The sequence below is a fragment of the Bos indicus x Bos taurus genome, chromosome 13 (genome assembly GCF_003369695.1).
Source record: "Bos indicus x Bos taurus breed Angus x Brahman F1 hybrid chromosome 13, Bos_hybrid_MaternalHap_v2.0, whole genome shotgun sequence".
NCBI classification, from domain to species: domain Eukaryota; kingdom Metazoa; phylum Chordata; class Mammalia; order Artiodactyla; family Bovidae; genus Bos; species Bos indicus x Bos taurus.
The window spans coordinates 56,820,222-56,841,558 of NC_040088.1; the positions used below are offsets into that span (position 1 = coordinate 56,820,222).

The 21,337-nt window shown below is 38.9% G+C and overlaps 1 protein-coding gene across 1 annotated transcript in view; it reads right to left on the reverse strand.

Annotated features, from left to right (window-relative positions):
- MYO3A (myosin IIIA) overlaps positions 1–21,337 on the reverse strand; it is a 170,083-nt gene that overhangs the window by 99,022 nt on the left and 49,724 nt on the right. Inside the window, exons 8-10 of the mRNA XM_027559932.1 lie at positions 16,059–16,204; positions 12,824–12,889; positions 9,236–9,391 (exon numbers count right to left, since the gene is read on the reverse strand). Of these exons, the coding sequence (XP_027415733.1) occupies positions 9,236–9,391; positions 12,824–12,889; positions 16,059–16,204 (368 nt within the window). The remainder of the gene's footprint in view (positions 1–9,235; positions 9,392–12,823; positions 12,890–16,058; positions 16,205–21,337) is intronic.

Consider the following 21,337-nt stretch of genomic DNA (forward strand, 5'->3'; position numbering starts at 1 on the left):
CTGAGCTTCTTAAAGAGTAGTTCATATTCAGTGTCTCTTCCTCACCTCATTCCTCTCCTTAATGAGATTTCTCTTAACTGGAGCTGCCCTCCACCCCACTCTGCTGAGAGGATCTGGTTGAGGTCACTGAAGAACTTGTGTGTCCAAACTCATTATTACTCCAGTTTTTAAAATTTTCAGCACTCTTTGGCAGAACTGTTCCCTCCTCAAAACACTGGGTTTATGTGGTTCTCAACCAACCACGTTCCCCTGCTCTTCCTCCCTAAAGGGCCACAATCCCTCAATTACCTTTTCTGGCTCCTCTCCCCCTGCTAAATTCCTAAATCCTCACATTCAGTGACCTCATTTGTGTCACAGCACTAAATACCTTTATAAGCAAATGACAATGACTATCTCCAACATGGGCTTCTCCCCTAAAGCCCAGACTCCTATATGCACTTCCTACTGGATAACTCTACTTTCATCTTTAATTGGCATATCAAATTTAACTTGTCACAAACAGAAATGATGACCACCCTCTACAGGATTTTACTAAATACAGGAGAGCTGCATTTTCATCCATGGACAGGGAACAACACCCACATTTTAGGCTGGGCTATCTAGGTAATGTATTTAAATTTTATATATTTGTATTTTATAAGTATATATAAAATATATGCTTATATAGTTAATAGACATATACTGTTTTTGAGGGGATCTTGTAGGACAGTCAAATCTATAGAAGAAACAACCATGAAGTCATAGTATTCTACTGCAATTTCTATTCCCAAGACTGGAATCGCCATAGTTAGCTATTTATCTTCCTTCCTTTCCTTCTTTTTGACAAAACACTGGGGATTGTGATGTCAGATCTTTCACTTAAAAAAAAAAAAAAAACCAGCTGTATTTATATAAATGTATAAAAATCTAACTTCAAAGTGAATCATAATCTTCCAAAACTAAAAATTCTGTTAAATACAGCACTTTTTTTTTTTGGCAGAGATTACAAAACTAAACGGGGAAGCAAACAAGATTAGGACAGCTGAGCAGCCAGAGATAAAGCTTTACATGCCTGGCAGGAAGGGATGAGAGGCATGTCATTCTGAATTCTACTTAAAGGCTGAAATCTTCTGCTCTAAACCTTAACTACTATCTTTAAAAAAAAATATTTCTCTCCTCTTTCCCAGCAAAAAGATGGTTAACAGATTTCACTAAAGTACAAATTTCCAGGGAGTTACTCTCAAAACACTTATTACTAAGGTCTTTAATATGAAAGTAAAAATATATTTGCAGTGCAGTGCAAGTCGCTCAGTCGTGTCCGACTCTTTGTGACCCCATGGACTATACAGTCCATGGAATTCTCCAGGCCAGAATACTGGAGTGGGTAGCCTTTCCGTTCTCCAGGGGATCTTCCCAACTCAGGGATAGAACCCAGGTCTCCCACATTACAGGAGGATTCTTTACCAGCTGAGCCACAAGGGAAGCTATATATATTTAGAGGACTAGAAATGTGAAGGCACTCGGGGAAAATGGTTGCCCTGCCCTCCACTCGATTCTTTCACCTCTCTTTGCTGCAAAAACATTAGAAGTGTCTATATTCAGTGTCCTGCCTCCTATGAGGCACTGCAGAATTCAATAGGAAATAATCCTATGCAAATGTGTCTTTTCCTTATAGCAATAATCCCCAAAATGGATGCAGTCAAATCCTAGGCTATTGCTAATTTGAAAGAAAAGACACAGGGAGGCAATACTGCAGTATTTCTTGCAACCTTCATAAGTAGGTCAAGCCTCTTGATAATCCCTTAGGGTTTGTTTGTTTTTTTTCCCTCTCTAGATTAAATTTTTTAAAAAAAGACTAATGCCTTTGAGGGAAAGGCCAAAAGATACACATTCAGAATTTGGGGGAAAATTTTATTCTTTTTAAAAATTGTGTTATATTTTGCTCTAATTAAGTGCATACATTTGTTGTATTCATAGCATTTTTATGTCATGAAATTAAATATGATCACTTTCAGGAGCCTCTTTAGATAAAATAATTATAAAACTATAGGAAATAAATGTACAAATATTTTAAGAACAAGTAAGAATTTGAGTCAAATTAAAATAGCTAAAAATGGATAATGCCATAATTAAAATAATTAATGACTTCTAGAACATGAAGGGAAACATGAACATTATAGGAATTTGGGAATCTGATATAAGCTTTCAGAATTTGTAAAGTGGCCCTAACATCTAATAAAATTTAGGTTTCCCTCTAATGAACCAGCATATTGCAATACTAAATACTAATGTAAAACAATCTTTCATTGAATGATGTTAGAAAGATTAAGGAAATGCCCAATAAATCTGCCCACATGAACTTCAGAGAAACATCACAGGTTTCCACCCTCATACAGATTTGCTGAAAGCATTTTTATGTGAAAGTCCTCAGGAGGACAAAATTTTTCAAACTAAATCAGGACCAAAATAATAAACAATGAGCCAGGGTCAGCTTTTTACTCTATCCAATTCTTTATTTGTGCTAGCATTACATATACATAGCTAGCATGACAGATGGGACTCTATTTTGTGTTGTAAAACAAGTGTATTCAGAATCTTCTCAGGCTCCTCATCCACAATCTACATGGTGCCACTCCAGGGGGCACCATTCATGGCATGTCTCTGTGCTTGGGCATGAGAGCATTCAGGGGAAATATGAAATGAACAGTGTCTCCTGGAGTGGCACAGTGTGGGCTGTCCCACACCACTTATGGGTACAGCTCAGTCATGTCCAGCTCTTTGCAACCCCATGGGTTACAGCCTGCCAGGCTCCTCTGTCTATGAAATTCTCCAAGCAAGAATACTGCAGTGGGTAGCTATTCCCTTCTCCAGGGGATCTTCCTGACCCAGGGATCAAACTCAGGTCTCCTGTATTGCAGGCATATTCTTTATCATCTGAGCCACCAGAGAAGCTCTTACAGGAACAGCAAAATGTCGTAATGGAAGTGAAAGTGAAAAAGTGTAAAAAAGGGTCATAATACTAGTAATCAAATTTTTCTTGCTCTTTGACTGCACATGCTAGTGTGGGACTCTTGTGGCCGTAGAGAGTCCCCATAAGTATGTCTCAAAATTGCTCATGGACAAGTTGGCTGCAGCCAGACACACCTGTGATTCAGCTCTTGCTCAGCTGGGTGTCAATAGTTGATACTCTGCTAGTCACTTTGATAACCCCTGCTGGTCCCTCAGCACATGAAGTCCTTTCTAGCCAGGCTGGGCGTTGCTCAGTGCTTTCAGCAAGGCTAGGCTCAAAATATCATGGGACTACTTCTTCTATCTTTTTTTTTTTTGAAGATTAATTTTATTTTTATTTTTTTTAATTTTATTTTATTTTTAAACTTTACATAATTGTGTTAGTTTTGCCAAATATCAAAATGAATCCACCACCGGTATACATGTGTTCCCCATCCTGAACCCACCTCCCTCCTCCCTCCCCATACCATCCCTCTGGGTCGTCCCAGTGCACTAGCCCCAAGCATCCAGTATCGTGCATTGAACCTGGACTGGCAACTCATTTATTATATGATATTTTACATGTTTCAATGTCATTCTCCCAAATCTTCCCACCCTCTCCCTCTCCCACAGAGTCCATAAGACTGTTCTATACATCAGTGTCTCTTTTGCTGTCTAGGAAGTCACAGAAAATGCCAGGTTCAAGGGTAAACAACACAGAATCCCACTCTTAATGCAAGAATTGTCCAAAAAATTGTGACCGTATCTAATCCATCATACCCCATCCTACTTTACTAAGAAGAGACAGTTAGTTCAAGTTAAGATCATACAGCAATCAACCACTTTCCTTGCATGCTCAGTCACTCAGTCATGTCCGACTCTGTCACCCTATGGACTGTAGCCCACCAGGCTCTTCTATCCACAGGATTTTTCCAGCAAGAATACTGGAGTGGGTTGCCATTTCCTCCTCCAGGGGATCTTCCTGACCCAGGAATCAAAACCACATTTCCTGCACCTCCTGCACTGCAGATGGATTTTTTACCACCAAGCCACCAGGGAAGCTCATTCCCTTCCCTTAAGACTTGCTAAATAAAAAGAAAGGCAAGTAGAGAGAAGTCTCCTTTATTAGAAACAGAAATGGCCACAGTCCCAAACCACAGTCTATAAAGCACAACTACCAAATCCTGTGAACTCTGTGTTGAAATGAGAGAAGCTGAGAACTGACACGTAATTCTTTAGCACTCAAACAATATCTATAGAGACTTAAAAAAAAAAAAGCACACATCCTGATAGGTCTACCCAATGAGCCTTTCTTGGAGCTATCAGTTCCTAGAGCATGGTTGGGCCATGCCGGAAATGTGAAAGTCTTGATAAGACCAGATCAACATGCCAAAGAGCAAGAGGGTGAGGAGCTGCAGAAGACCAGGGAACAATGATCACATATTTGTCCAATAGAGGGTGGCCAGTGGCCAGGGGGAGGCAAAACAAAGGGAAAAGAAGCAGTTGCTATGTGATGATATAAAAAGATGGTCATGATGGGTTTGTGTCGTGGGCCATAAAGAATACAATGGTGCTACCTGGGCTCGTTCCAACTAATGGCCCTGTACTCTGACCTATTCAAGGTTCAAAATTGAGGGGAGATGTGTCAAGAGAGAGAAAATACAGGTGTGGTGAGAGGATGTTCAAGAGAAACAACCTAATTCAAACTAAAGACTTGCCGACTCACCCGTCCGTCGTGCCCACTTTTTTTTTGGCTAGAACACAGCTGTTCCCAGTCCCATTTGAGATGAGATTCATCACCACATATTTGTAATTTTTAAAAAAGGAGGAGGAAGAGTGATAAGCAAAAGACAGAAGAAGAGTATATGCCATATGAAAGAATCATAGGAAAAGTTCAGACAAAAAGTTCTCCATCCCTCATAGACATTTCTTAGATGAGGTCTCATTAAAAGAGAAAAATCTTTAAGAGGGGGCACAAAACTTTAATGAAGAGATAGGTAGGCAAAAGAAAAACTGAGTCAGCTCAATTCAGAAAAGAAATGGAGGAAAATCAGGAGAGAAAAGCAACAAAATGCAGAATATACATGACTGAGGTCACAGATGTGATAAGCATGTGGTCTGAGCACACAAAACCCAAGAAGAGAACAAAGACCCAACTGGCTCTCATAAGCCAGAGGTGTGGGCTCCCACACACCACAGGGTATAGGCAAAATTGATATGGAAAGACTGACAAGAAGACACAGGTGGGCAAAATTATGAAAACCTTATGGGCACTGTGCAGAAGCAGCCCCAGGAGCAAAGGGAGAAATGTCATTGCCTTGGTTCTTACAACAGCAATACACACTGCCTAAGAGATGGTGGAACAATGTATGTAATACTTCCAGGAAAAGAAACACTAATCTAAGTATATTTTGCCTAGCTAAACTAGGCTTCAAGTTCAAGAGGCAAGAAGCTAGGGGTTGGAGGCTTTCTGAAAATTACCATGAGATGATGAAATTTATCTACCTAAGAGACTAATGAAAGAACTCAGGAAAGGAGATCACTTCAGTCACTCAGTTGTGTCTAGCTCTTTGTGACATCATGGACTGCAGCACACCAGGCTTCCCTGTCCATCACCAACTCCCGGAGCTTGCTCAAACTCATGTCCATGGAGTCGGTGATGCCATCCAACCATCTCATCCTCTGTCCTCCCCTTTTGCCCCCACCTTCAATCTTTCCCAGCATCAAGGTCTTTTCCAATGAATCCGTTCTTTGCATCAGGTGGCCAAAATATTGGAGCTTCAGCATCAGTCCTTCCAATGAACATTCAGGACTGATTTCTTGAATTTAGGGAAATTTAGGATTGACTGGTTGGATCTCCTTGCAGTCCAAGGGACTCTCAAGAGTCTTCTCCAACACCACAGTTCAAAAGCATCAATTCTTCAGCACTGAGCTTTCTTTATGGTCCAACTCTCACATCCATACATGACTACTGGAAAAACCATAGCTTTGACTAGATGGACCTTTGTCAGCAAAGTAATGTCCCTGCTTTTAAACATACTGTCTAGGTTTGTCATAGCTTTTCTTCCAAGGAGCAAGCATCTCTTAATTTTATGGCTACAGTCACCATCTGCAGTGATTTTGGAGCCCAAGAAAATAAAGTCTGTCACTGTTTCCATTGTCTCCCCATCTATTTGCCATTAAGTGATGGGACCAGATGCCATGATGTTAGTTTTTTGAATGTTGCATTGTAAAATAGAAAAGCTTGTGAGCAACTGCCTATCCTGTTTATTTGAATTTATTTATTACTCCTTAGGAACAAATATGCTCATAATGGTCTTCCAGGGAGTAATGATTCAATCATCTATTCCTTATAAAGTTCCTGGAGACCAAGTTTAAAAGCTATTCAGCCCTTATTTAGGAGCTTTTCCAGAAGGGGGAAGTGGTGAAGAAAGGCATAAGAAGATATCTCAGGTTGGGAAGGAGAAGTGATGATTTCTTTTCTAAATTTCCTGGTCCTAGATGGGAGCTTACTACATTCCCAGCTTACTACATTACTGACATTATCAGTCTCTTTTCAGGTTATTGATCTTGAATGGACACAGCCATCAGCTCATGCCTTGATGAGACCTCTTCTCCTAGATCTTCCAAGGAAAATTTGTTCAACCCCTTATTTTGGCCAAAATGAGATTTGAATTTTTCAAAATCAAATGTACTTAGAAACATGCACACGCATGCATGCACACTCTCTCACACACACCAACTACAACATCCCACAAAAATACAGAAATAAGTGTTTATGTCAATAGGCTCATCATTTCAAAATATCCAACAATAGCCACTAAATGCTTTGATAATTAAACATAATAAGGACCAACTTCCCCACTTTTGGAAAAATAACAGTAGTTTAAAGTCAGGAAGAAACATGGAGGAAAAGCAAAAGGTATTCAAGATTACTGCCCCAATTTGTCTTGGTGTATCTGTAGTTCACCTTTTAGAACCAATGGCAGGAGGGTGCTCAGCAGGACACAGGGGCCTCGGGGCCCGCCCTATCAGGGCTGTCAGGAACCCAGGTCAAACCGCTCACTCAACCTGACTTTCAGTGCTCTCTGTAGTCTGGTCTCTGCATGTCTCTCCAATCCTATTTCTAAATTTTCCTCCTTACAGTTCTGATTAAATGTATTTCTCCTTGCTTTCATGATTTTGCTCAAGCTGGTCCTTAGAGCAATAATGTTCATCTAGCAGTAATTCTATTTTCACAGGATTAAGTCTGGCTTCTCTCTTGAGTGTCGATTAAAGACTGCTTCCTGGATAAGCCCCGGTGTCACTGCCAGTGGAGGTACTGCTGGCTTCTTCCAAACTCTCACAGAACATTATTTTTATTCCTTTTAGGGACTGAAGCTTCCTACTCTATATAATGGTTATGTACATGCTGGTTTTAAGTTAAAAAGAAAGACCCTTTTAAGTATCTTATTTTGGTCAAAATAAGAGGCAAAGGAATTATCTGTGCGAAATCCAGGAGAAAAGGTCTCATCAAGGCATGAGCTGGTGGCAGAGTCTGACCAAGACAGAGAACACAGAGCACAGAATCTACAGCTGCTTCAGCTGTCAGACCTGTGTGGGGCACCTCATCCAGACTGAGTTGGCCTCAGTCAATATGGAGACGACACAAATGCTGTCTCAACGTATCATATCTATGGTGGCAAGGACTATATCACAATTGATAATGGGTTGAGTGGGGCTGTAAGAAATTTAGCCTTGTTAATGTAAGTAGGAGAGAAAAATACGTCAAGATAATCCTGAGATTTCTGGTGGTTATGGGGTGAGTGGCGGTGCCACTAAAAATAAAAGGAACAAAGAACTAGTTTGGGGTGGGACAGCACAGGCTCCATGTTGGACTGGCTGAGTTTGAAGCAAGTTTCTTTGAAATACACATGTGGAGACGGGAATGAAAAGGAGTTATTATGAGAGCAGTCAGGATAGCATTTTAGAAGCCCTGTGTATTAAGGGTGAGTAATTCTCACCATGACATTGTCAGAGACTTTAGAGGAAAATTATCTTGCCCAGAAAATAGAAAGTAAAATTGGGCGATGTATTGTATTGCAGTGAAAGAACCCTGTTATTATTTCCTACTGATTTTTCTGTTTCCTTCTTTTCTTTTGGTAAAATCAAAATCCCATTCTAGTGCATGTACATTACATAAAGTCCCACACTTAAATAAATAATTGACAGCCTGAACCAGGCACTTGTAGCACTAAAAGTTTGGACAATTTTTTAAATTCATCTTTCACTTGTTAATCCTTTGAAATGTGCCTCAAATTTGCCTTGTACTGTGGTTTAAAAATCACATATGTTGGGACAAGTGGGATGATTATAGCAGTTTGGGATTGACATGTACACATGGCTATATTTAAAATAGATAACAAGGATCTTCTGAATAGCACAGGGAACTCTCCTCAATATTGTGTAATAACCTGAATGAGAAAAGAACTTGAAAAAGAACAGATACATGTATATGTATAATTGAACCACCTTCCTGTATACTTGAAACTAAAACATCATTGTTAATCAACTATACTCAATATAAAATTTAAAAATGTTTAATTTGTGGTAGAAGGATATTTAAAGATATGAAAATTCTTTCACTAGCCAGTGAAAGAAGGCAAGCTCCAGGACATATATATTTCAATTTTGTTTTTAAATGTATTTCCAATAATAAGATACTAGAAGGTATAGATTTAAATTTTATAATTGATTTTATGTTGTATACTTCTATGTATCTTCTAAACTCCATAAAATAAATATATATACTATCTATAAGCTGTAAAAATAGTCAAAATTATGAAAACTGTACATAATAGATCATTAAAAATGACTTTTGAATATAATTCAACCAGAGAAAATGATACCAAAAATAATAATGTCAAAAAAAATTTTCAAGTGTTATGTTCATTTTTAAATCTCAAATATAAGGTATCTTACTTCACAGAAGAGGAGAAAAATACAAGAAAATATAAGCCAATACTAATCACCTATTGAAGTTTATATCCTTTGTTATGAAGAAGTTGTTTAAAAAATGCTGCCAGTAATATTCCCAATATCAGGATGCAATTCAACTTGAGACATTTACTCTTCATGCAAATACTACCTTATCTCCAAACCACAACCAGTGAACTGAAAGAATTAAACCAGGAAGTTCTTTCCCCACCTTAACAACCATTGGATTATAAAGCAGTCAGACTCTTTAAATGATCTTTGGACTTTTGGAGTCAAAATATTATTTGATTACCTGGCCTTTTCTGTGCCTCCTGTGCACTGATAAATGCCAATGAATTCTGTGAGTTGTTTTTGTAACATCGCATCTTTGCCTTCAACTTGAGTAATGAATGTATGCTGTAAAAGATCTGACACTGTTGGACGCTTTTCATAATCCTTAGTCAAACACCTGCACTGGCAGAAAGGAACATGCAATTATTAGATAAGTTAAAAGTTTTGAATTTATTATTCACAGTCCTAAAAACTACTCTAACACAAAGGAATGATGTTCTTCGTTGATGCTCAGCCCAAGAAACATATCTCAAAAAAATGTTAAAACTGAAATCTGAGGAATTAATGTCTGTGAAAGTGCACACATCTGTGGGCGATTATGCTGTAGTGAAACCAACTTTCATCTAAATTCTACTTTCCTTGCCTCCTAGCAAGCATTACTGCAGAGTGCTAATTGAACTCAGTCTCCACTGCCAAGTCTCTTTTAGCGAAAGATAAACAACAATGAAGTCATTACAGTTTTAATGCTTATCTAAAATTACAACAAACTTTTCAGTCTCCCTTCACTAACGCTTTTAAAGGTTTTTCAATTGATCTGTTTCTTTCTACGTGATAAAACTACTAACCCATGTGCAAGGGCTTATGCACTGCTGCTGCTGCTAAGTCACTTTAGTCGTGTCCGATTCTGTGCGACCCCATAGACGGCAGCCCAGCAGGGCCCGCCATCCCTGGGATTCTCCAGGCAAGAACACTGGAGTGGGTTGTCATTTCCTTCTCCAATGCATGAAAGTGAAAAGTGAAAGTGAAGTCACTCAGTCGTGTCCGACTCTTCGAAACCCCATGGACTGCAGCCTACCAGACTCCTCCGTCCATGGGATTTTCCAGGCAAGAGTACTGGAGTATTGCATTCTCTGGCTTATGCACTGAGGATGTTTAAATCCCATGTCAGTGGATGGGCTTTGAGGTCCTAGAGTACACATACTAATGTGTATCATACCTCTTGATAGGATCAACCAGGTGAGAGCACCTGAAACAGCATCACAGGAGGAACCCTGGAACAAACATCGGATGTTTAATCAGCTGCCTTCAGATGTTGGAAAGAGGAGTTAAGACTAGTTTTCAAGGCAAGGAAACAAAAAAGTTAGGATCGATGGGTAGAATTAAAAGAGAGATAGATTTTTGGTCCATATAAGACCGAACTTTTTGACAGAAGATGGAATGGGCAGCATTGGGAAGTAAGATTATTTTTATCAAGGGATTACTGATTGGCTTCTCAGCGCACCCTGTTCAAGAAGAATTCATTTTCTGCGTACTCTTTCAGTCCTGAGATTTTGAGGATCTATGGTTATGAGGAAACTGGTCAGGGTGGGGCTGTCATTTGAGGATAGAAAAAAACAAAAAGGAACCCAAGCCTGACCTGAGCCATGCCACTTCTTATCTGTATTGTTAATCCTTCTGGTATGAGAATTTGGCAATTTATTCTACTGGAATTAACTAAACAAATACTGGCTTCCACGATGGTGCTAGCGGTAAAGAACCCACCTGCTAATACAGGAGATGTCCGAGACAAGGGTTCGATCCCTGGGTCAGGAAGACCCCCTGTAGGAGGGCACGGCAACCCACTCCAGTATTCTTGCCTGGAGAATCGCCATGGATAGAGGAGCCTAGTGGGCTACAGCCCACAGGGTTGCAAACAGTCAGACACTAGCAACTTAGCTTACAAACACAAAGAGATACTACCCAGGGATGCTAAAAGATGCTAAAGAATAAGGATGACAATGTCTCAAAATAAGATATGCTTTTAGTTTTCATTTAGTTTAGCACAATGTGTCAATTTCTGCCACCTGCAACACTTGTATCTACGTACTGAGATTAATCACATTGGACATTATTTTATTCAGGTAAAACCTTAACAGTTAAACTGCTGTGTGCCAGCCACTGGACTTAGAATGAAAAGTAAGGTACATGTGATGCCCTGGAGTTGTTTACTGTCTATTTAGGGAGCAAGATCTCTAAACAGGGAGTGAAATAAAAGAAGAAATGGTATTAGAGGAAGAGGAACCAAGGACAGGAAGAGCTTCCCGGGCAGAGACCTAACTGCCTGAAGGAAAAGAGGAAATGCTTCTCAAAGGTGAAACTGTATGGAATATGTCAAAGTCACCAAGCTGCATTAACGGATCCGCATGGAAGGATCTGCCCACATGAGTCATGACTACAAGTCGTGGGGAACACTTCAAAGTTACCAACGATTCTCCTATGAGATCTAAGGAATTCGGCTGCAGTTCATTAAATATTATGCAGTGTGTAGTACATATGTAGCAATGATTAGTTAAGTAGAAACTAAAAGAAAAAACATTGCCACTTTCTTGTGTTTGCATAACCCTTAAATCAGCCTCTTACCTTTATAGAAACAAGCAGATATTCTTGGTATGAAAACCAGCAATTTCAATGTGACAAACATGATTAGTTCCTCTACTTTTTTTCCCTTTTTACATTTTCTGAGTGAAGTTTGACACATTCAAGCTTAATGACCCCTTCTCTCCCATTCAAAACCTTCAGTCATCCCTTCCCTTATTTTTTCAAGGTGAAGTCATGAGAAAGACTGTGAAAAAAATTTCATGGACAGATTTAGAAATAGCTGATGCATAGCTTCTGCTCAGTTGTCTGGAGGCACTGCATTTATACTAAACATCTGTCAAATTAAAAGTTATTTTCAAATATCTAAGATTTTATCTGTATGATTATCTGACTTACCAAGTGTAATGAAAACTCCCTGGCTGTGATAAGAATTAGTGATGCAGATAACTGAAGGGCTAAATAACTGACTGACTATATGATTGGTAAGAAGGTGGGAGATGCTAAGGGCAAGATTGCAAAAGGCAAGTGGACAGAAGAAACCATTCATGGGTGATGCAACGTCTGCAGAAGCACAGTCATTGATAGAATGAATGTGACCCTGAGATCATTATCGAAACAATAATAAGTTCACTGAACATTCAGAGGACACTACAAATGCTTGTTTTGATGAAGATCATGGGAACCTCTAGGGTTATTTAATAGATAAAGAGGAGAGTCAGAAGCTTGGAGGAATGATTATAAAAGGCCCATCTCAAAGTCATAGAGCACGATGGAATTTCTTTGACTCCTCTAAAAGACTCTAAGGACTCTCCTGGTGGTCCAATGGTTAAACTTTGTCTTCAAATGCAGGAGGTGTGGGTTCGATCCCTGGTCGAGAAGCTAAGATCCCACATGCTTCCTGGCAAAAAAAAAAAAAAAATACCAAAACACAGAACAGAAGCAATATTGTAATAAGTTCAATAAGGACATTAAAAATGTGTGCCTGCTAAATCGCTTCAGTCATGTCTGACTCTGTGTGACCCTATGGACTGTAGCTTGCTAGGCTTCTCTGTCCATGGGATTTCCAGGCAAGAATACTGGAGTGGGTTGCCATACCCTCCTCCAGGGAACCTTCCTGACTCTGGGATCGAACCTGGGGCTCTTAAGTCTCCTGCATTGGCAGCTGGGTTCTTTACCACTAGTGCCACCTGGAATGGCCCACATCAAAATCAAAAAAATAATAATAAAAAGAAAAAACTCTATTGTTACTCACTTGCTGATGAAGTCATTGAATTCTGCTGACCATATCTCAGGTTGCCTCAGTTTTGGGGGTGGATTCCTAGAAAAATAAGATACAAGGTTGGATAGTACACATTGGCCAGGCAGGACAAAATTAATAGGCAGGACTGGACAGACTAATGCATCACTGCATTCAAATCCTGCCAGGTATAATCAAGTATTACCATCATTTTCCAATTCAAAGACAGATAATTAGTTATTAATCATTCTTTATATGGAATGACAGGTCTCTTGCTTCTCTGAAAGCACATAATATACCTATTTTTTCCCCAGCTGATCTTTCTTTTTTTCTTCGAAACAACCTTCTTACTTTGAACTGAGAGCCCTAGAGGAAAACATAAATACTTAGCTGATTAGAAACAATGGCTCCTGGGGAAAAGATTTTTTTACTTTGAGTCTTACAAAAATCTCTGATGTTCAGGAGACACAAAGGTGACTGGAAAGGAGGATTATTCAGAATATGCAAGAAACCTTAGCAGAGAAGCCTTTATAGAAGAGTGCCTTTATGACTTGTTCTGTTGTTACTTGGGTAGATGGCCAGAAACAAGATTACAAAAGTAAGGAACTGGAAAATATGATTGGCAATAAAGCTCTGAATGCCACTGCAAGATTCTGTTATTAATTCCTTTCATTTTAAGCTGAACAAATCTTTTCTTTTTTGTGATGTTCATGAACACAAAGGAACATCATCTGAAAATGAGGCTGATCTCTAACTGTAATCAAGCAACACTGATCAACCACGATAACCGTGATAGTTGAATATCCTGAAGTACCGCTTTATGTTAATTCCAACAGCTCTTTGTTTTCATTAGTGGAATGGAAATACTTTGTCTTCAGCTCTGCTTTACTCCTTAAATAGCTTAAAATGAAATTAATGTACAGTCTGTACAGGCTCATTAAAGAAAAGTGCAGCTACTCATCCACTAGATCACACTGAAAGCTCATTTTACAATCCTTAGGACTATTTGAAGATTGCTGATTTGCACATTAAAAGAAGTAATTCTTTTCTCCAACAATTTTGCTTGGCTTCTTGTTCTGAAAAACTCTTCTAAGAGATTTACTGGTTTGCTTTGAGTAGAGCAAGATTTTGATGATTTTAGAACATTCAGAACTAGGTAGCTTTACAGATCCTCCTTTTTTCCTAATTATTTCTTCAGTCAGTATTCTTAGAACTCTATTTTAAAGATATACTGGCGGCACAAGGAATAATAAACAACTGAGATGGTGCAGTTTCCAGAGGTGCCTTGCTCACAGGTACCATATAGATCAACAGTAGCATCCTTCTTTCATGTGGCATCATCATTAAGAGTAATAACCCTGGGCTAACTATGTTAATATAAACCATAATTTAAATAGCTCAGGGAAAACAGCGCTTCATCTCACATACAGAATGACAACAGGAATTAGGATATACAGATTCTGTTGGTTTTCCTCAAATTTAATGAAATGCCTTAGACCTGATACAGAGCAGGTTTTCTGCTCTTTTTCTGTAATCTCATTTCCACACTTTCTGTGTGTGCTAAGTTGCTTCAGTAATGTCTGACTCTGTGCGACCCTATGGACCGTAGCCTGTGAGGCTCCTCTGTCTATGGGATTCTCCAAGTAAGAATACTGGAATCGGTTGCCATGCCCTCCTCCAGAGATCTTCTGACTCAGATATTGAACCTGCATCTCTTACATCTCCTGCATTGGTAGGCAGGTTCTTTACTACTAGTGCTACCTGGGAAGCCCCACTTATTAATAAGCAATATATTTTATAAACAGTAAGACCTTAGAGATACATTGAAATTGTTATGGAAAGGATGATATATATTTAAGGTATTATAACTCAGTAAATACAGGCAGGACAGAAAATTACAAGGTAAACTTAAAAACAAATTTGAATGTTTTACACTAATTTAATTCCATCCCAAATATTCTAAATAGATCTATTTGGAAATGAATAGGTCATATTGGCATTATTTCTTTCGGACTGGAACCACCCCCGACCAGGCTTTTACATATGATTCAATGTTCTACAGGCATTAGGATCCCACAATTTATTTAATGGAGAGTGTAGGAACAAATTTTAGCATACCTCATCTCTCCACCCTGGACCCATGTTCCCATAGGCCCTCTCTGTGCATTTCATTAAAATTAAGATAGCAGGCAAAATCCATAAGAAAGTCTTTAGGATTTCCCTGACCATACAGTGGATAAGAATCCAGCTGCCAATGCAAGGGACATGAGTTTCATCCCTGGTCCAGGAAGATTCCACATGCTGCAGAGCAACTAATGCACGAGCCACAACTACTGAGTCCTCAGGCTGCAGCTACTGAAACCCACGTGCCCTAGAGTCCACGTTCCTCAAAAACGGAAGCCACCACAATGAGAAACCTGAGCACCACAACTAGAGACTGGCCCCTGTTTTTTGCAACTAGAGAAAGTCCATGCACAGCAATGAAGATCCAATGCAACCAAAAATAAAAAATAAATAATATTTTGAAAAGAAAGTCTTTAAAAGATAATACATGTATAATAAAAAATAGGCAGTCTTTTCATGTCAGTTTTCTGAAATATCTAGGAACTAACCAAAACATACACAGTGTTTAATTAGTGATAAGCAAGAGGGAAAATCTGACAACACATATAAAAGGGGAGGTGTCTACACAGGAAAGTGCCTTCCTGGCTCCAAAGAGATTATTTTTCTAAGCTTAATGTTTTATATTAATATATTCAAAACACTAACATATTTAAAATCATTATTATTTTATCAAAAATTCTACTTCTAACTTTATTAATACTATCATTTTAAAGCTCTAAAGAAAGGGAAGTGTTAGCAAGTAATAAAAAATTGTTAGATTGATAAGAGCAGAACAGAGCACATTACTGTTACACGGACTGTGGACCAGGGAGCCTCACTGACGAATCTGGGAGTGAATCAAGAGTGATAGGAAGTGCTGTTTTCCAAGCTCAAATCCTTGCTAAAGAAAAAAAAAAAAAAAAAAAACACACAATACCAAAAGAAAGCTCTTGTACTTAGACCAGGGAAAATAAAACTACGGTACAAAAACAGTGTCTTGAAAGAAGCAGAATGATATTCCAGGCCACTCTGCTCCCAACCTTTTGGAATATATCTGGATATTTCCATGAAGAGCTTGACAAGGATTCAGTGGCTGGAGGAAGAGAGAAAATTGGCAGGTACTGGACCCACGTGAGAGCCCTCTGACCTGGGTATTTTGAAAAGTGCTCTCATGGGATGCAGGTCAGCTAGTGGAGGATCTCCATCCCCCAGCTCAATGGCTGTGATCCCCAGGGACCACGTGTCACATCTGGCATCGTAAGTTGTATCCAGTTGCTGTTCACATGCAATCACCTAGTAGAAAATGAAAGAAAAAGGAAGCTTACAACTTCAATAAGCACATAGGAAAATGCTTAGAATGATGTGTAAGTATTCAAACTCACGAGCTTTGAGAGCTCCCAGCCAAGGCAGTAACATGGGGAAGTAAAACCTCAAATTATGATTAGTAGCAGCAGTTTTATTCTAAGAATGCAGAATATCTTAGCAGGATTGAAAACAATAAGGGAAGAAGTCTATGAAAAAAAAAAGTATTTTTGAAAATGCAAAACAGAAAGGGGAATGAAAAAGTATACCTAATGGGAAGGGATGGGATCAAACATACAGCTTAAACTTGTGCAATGATAATCATCTGATAAACATTTGATTAGTAAATACAGTCATTCATCTTGGCAAAGATAAAGAACACATCTTTAACAAAAATTGAAGGATACAAAGAAAAATAAGCTTGCGGGAAGCCTAGGTATATGGCCTCCATCTTTTTTGACAACTTGAAGGCAAAAATGCGACAAGTGTTGAGAAATACAAAAAGGCTTATGCCATCAACAAGAGAAAAATAACTGGATAAAAATAAACATTGATAAGATGTTAGTAGTTACCTGGGAGCACACTAGACAGTAAATCCTGTTGTCGTGCAGTTGCTCAGTTGTGTCTGACTCTTTGTGACCCCATGGACTACAGCACACCAGGGTTCCTATCCTTTACTATCTCCCCCAGTTTGCTCAAACTCATGTCCATTGAGTTGGTGATGCTATCTAACCATCTCATCCTCTGTCTCTCCCTTCTCCTCCTGCCTTCAATCTCTCCCAGAATCAGGGTCTTTTCCAATGAGGTGGCTCTTCACATCAGGTGGCCAAAGTACTGGAGCTTCAGCTTCAGCATCAGTCCTTCCAATGAATATTTAAGGTTAATTTCCTTTAGGATTGACTGGTTTTATCTCCTTGCAGTCCAAGGGACTCTCAAGAGTCTTCTCGAGCACCACAGTTCAAAAGCATCGATTCTTCGGCACTTAGCCTTCTTTATGGTCCAGTTCTCACATCCATACATGACTACTGGAAAAACCATAGCTTTGACTATACTGACCTTTGTCGGCAAAGTCTCTGTTAAGCTACAATCAGGTTTTTTAAAATTCCACTAATCACAGGATGTCATTGACAAGAAAAAAATTTTTACATGTTGTGAATGCCAACTCACGAGATAAATAAAACATAATCTGGGGATGATGGCAGGTTAGACTTCTTATCATTAAATTACAGTAATATGAAATGAGATAAAAGAAATCTAAGATCCTGTCTGGAATAGGGTTTCACCTTTCTGACTCCACTTAACATCAAATTTAACACATTAAAACATCCCTATGCTGGCACAGTGGGCACAATGTACCCATGACATTCTTAGTTTACGCTCACTTCCCTAGACTCATTATAAATACCTTCCCGGTTCACTCTCCAAATTGTCCTGGCTTGTACGATAAGTTACATGGTAACCTATCACAGCCACTGTCTCGCCTTCACCATGAAACACACATATTCTGGGAAGGATGGCTTTACATAATAAACAAATGCTACCTTTGGTCTAGAATTTAATTGAAAAGGATGTCAAATCAAGAATACCACTTTTCAACTTATAATTGATTTAAACAACCTTGTTTACCTTGTTGTTTTCTAATTCTTAGAAATTAGACCTGAATAACAAAGAGCTGGTATTTATGCGATGTCTTCATTAACTAAATAGTTGATTATTCAAAACACATTCTTCAACAATTCTAGGTAAGCGGAAATTTACTGAAGTATTGCCAATCATTCAAAAGTTGGCAAATGCTAAATGAATATAATATGCACAAAATGTTAAACATATATCTATAGGATAATTTGAAAAGACCACAGTGAACCTTTCTCTTTTATATATTATTGGTTGGCTGAGCAGGAAAGCACTTTCAAACCATGTCTGTGCTACAGTAGGCTTATTAATGGGAGAAGGCAATGGCACCCCACTCCACCACTCTTGCCTGGAAAATCCCATGGACGGAGGAGCCTGGTGGGCTGCAGTCCATGGGGTCGCTGAGGGTCAGACACGACTGAGCGATTTCACTTTCACTCTTCACTTTCATGCATTGGAGAAGGAAATGGCAACCCACTCCAGTGTTCTTGCCTGGAGAATCCCAGGGACGGGGGAGCCTGGTGGGCTGTGGTCACACAGAGTCGGACACGACTGAAGTGACTTAGCAGCAACTTAGCAGCAGCAGGCTTATTAATAGTAAATAATGACTTATCAGTAAAACGACTGTCTAATAATTGCATAGTAAGGAGTATTAATTTTAATTATTAACTCATTTATTACTCTAATAGTTATATTTTAGATAAAAATATTAACTTTACTCATAGAGTGCTTCTAAGATCTACTAATCAAAATAGTTTTTACTAAATGACAAACTTAAAATATAATAATGGCTTTGTTACTATAAATTAGTATATTAAAAATATAAAACTAGACTATTAATTATTTAATAGAAATCATAGTTATATTATAGCATTTATTATAGTAATTATTCATATATGTAGATAAGATATAAAGCTTGGTATTACAGCTAGATGTTATTAATTTCTTATTTTTAAACTTTTCACAAGCTTTTAAAACACTAGTAATATATCAGAATTGAAGAAAAAAACCCACATTGGAAATTCTTTTATTTAATTTTGTTTTTGCTTATATGACTATACAGTCTACACATATTTTATTTTTAAAGTTTAAGATAATTTATCATTTCTCCATATTTTACAATACACTTACATTTTAACTTTTTTTGCAAGTAGTAATTGAATTAGTATCAACATAGGAACAGCACACCAGGACTTAATCCTCCAGCAAATTTAATTCTATGATTTTGCAATATTAATGTAGTATTTAAATTACTTCTCTTCCTGTCACTCTCTAGAAAGATGTAGGCAAATAGCAGAGCTTTTCCCAAAGACGGCAGAGTTTTCAAACATAAATGTTCTTTACGGATAAATATAACTAAAAGGATTAAAAGCATTAACATTAAAGTGACTGTGGAGAAAAGATGTAACTCTAGAAAACTTTTCCTCAACTATTTTAGCAGTTTTTTACATCTTCCCACAGGTTATGCTCAAAAGAATCTTCGAGGTGTGATGTGGCCCTAAGCAGAGACACTCAACATAGGACCTACTATAAATATAGGTTAAAAGCCCACATCTGATTTTAAATAAAGTCAAGGCTGTATATTGTCATCCTGCTTATTTAACTTATATACAGACTACATCATGTGAAATGCTGTGCTGAATGAAGTACAAGCTAGAATCAAGATTGCGGGGAGAAATATCAATAACCTCAGATATGCAGATGACATGACCCTTATGGCAGAAGGCAAAGAGGAATTTAAACAGCCTGTTGATGAAAGTGAAAGAAGAGAGTGAAAAGCTGGCTGAAAACTCAACATTCAAAATACGGAGATCACGGTATCTGCTCCCACCACTTCATGGCAAATAGATGGGGAAAGAATGGAAAACAGTAAGAGACTTTATTTTCTTGGGCTCCAAAATCACTGCAGATGGTGACGGCAGCCATGAAATTAGAAGACGCTTGCTCCTTGGAAGAAAAACAATGACAAATCTAGACAGCGTATTAAAAAGCAGAAATGACTATTTTGCCGACAAAGGTCCGTATACTCAAGGCTATAGTTTTTCCGGTAGTCATGTATGGATGTGAGAACTGGACAATAAAAAAGGCTAAGCACCAAAGAATTGATACTTTTGAACTGCGGTGCTAGAGAAGACTCTTGAGAGTCCCTTGGACAGTAAGGAGATCAAACCAGTCAATCCTAAAGGGATTCAACCCTGAATATTCACTGAAAGGACTGAAGCTGAAGCTGAAACTCCAATACTTTGGCCACCTGATGTGAAGACCACCTCATTGGAAAAGACCCTGATGCTGGGAAAGACTGAAGGCAGAAGGAGAACGGGATGACAGAGGATGAGATGGTTGGATGATTTCACTGTCTCAATGGACATGAGTTTAAGCAGACTCCAGGAGATGGTTAAGAGCAGATAAGCCTGGCATGTTGCAGTCCATGGGGTCGCAAAGAGTCAGACAAGACTGAGCAACTGAACAACAAAAAAGGCACTTTTATATTTCTATCCAACTTAAAAACAAAATCTAAATATCATTAACAGAGATATGTGCAACCTAGATGTCCACTGACAGAAGAATGAATAAAGATGAGGTCAGTTCAGTTCAGTTTAGTCACTCAGTCGTGTCCGACTCTGCGACCCCATGAATCGCAGCATGCCAGGCCTCCCTGTTCATCACCAACTCCCGGAGTTCACTCAAACTCACGTCCACCAAGTCTGTAATGCCATCGAGGCATCTCATCCTCTGTCGTCCCCTTCTCCTCTTGCCCCCAATCCCTTCCAGCATCAGAGTGTTTTCCAATGAGTCAACTCTTCACGTGAGGTGGCCAAAGTATTGGAGTTTCAGCTTCAGCATCAGTCTTTCCAATGAACACCCAGGACTGATCTCCTTAGAATGGACTGGTTGGATCTCCTTGCAGTCCAAGGGACTCTCAAGAGTCTTCTCCAACACCACACTTCAAAAGCATCAATTCTTCGGTGCTCAGCTTTCTTTGCAATCCAACTCTCACATCCATACATGACCACTGGAAAAACCATAGCCTTGACTAGATGGACCTTTGTTGCCAAAGTAATGTCTCTGTTTTTTAATATGGAATATGCTATGTACTAAATATGCGTTCAGTCACTCAGTCATGTCCAACTCTTTGTGACCCCATGGACCATGGCCGCAAGGCATCTCTGTCCACGGGAATCTCTGGGCAAGAATACTGGAGTGGGTTGCCATGCCCTCCTCCAGGGGATCTTCTGGACCCAGGGATCGAACCCAGGTCTCCTGCGTCTCCTGCATTGTAGGCAGATTCTCTACCACTGAGATATCGGAGAAGCCCATACAATGGAATATTAGCCATTAAAAAGAACAAAGTTGGGTCATCTGTAGAGATGTGATAGACCTAGGGTCTGTCACACAGAGTGAAGTAAGTCAGAAAGATATTAATGCATATATGTGGAATCTACAAAAGTGGTACAGATGAACCTATTTTCAGGGCAGGAATAGAGATGCAGA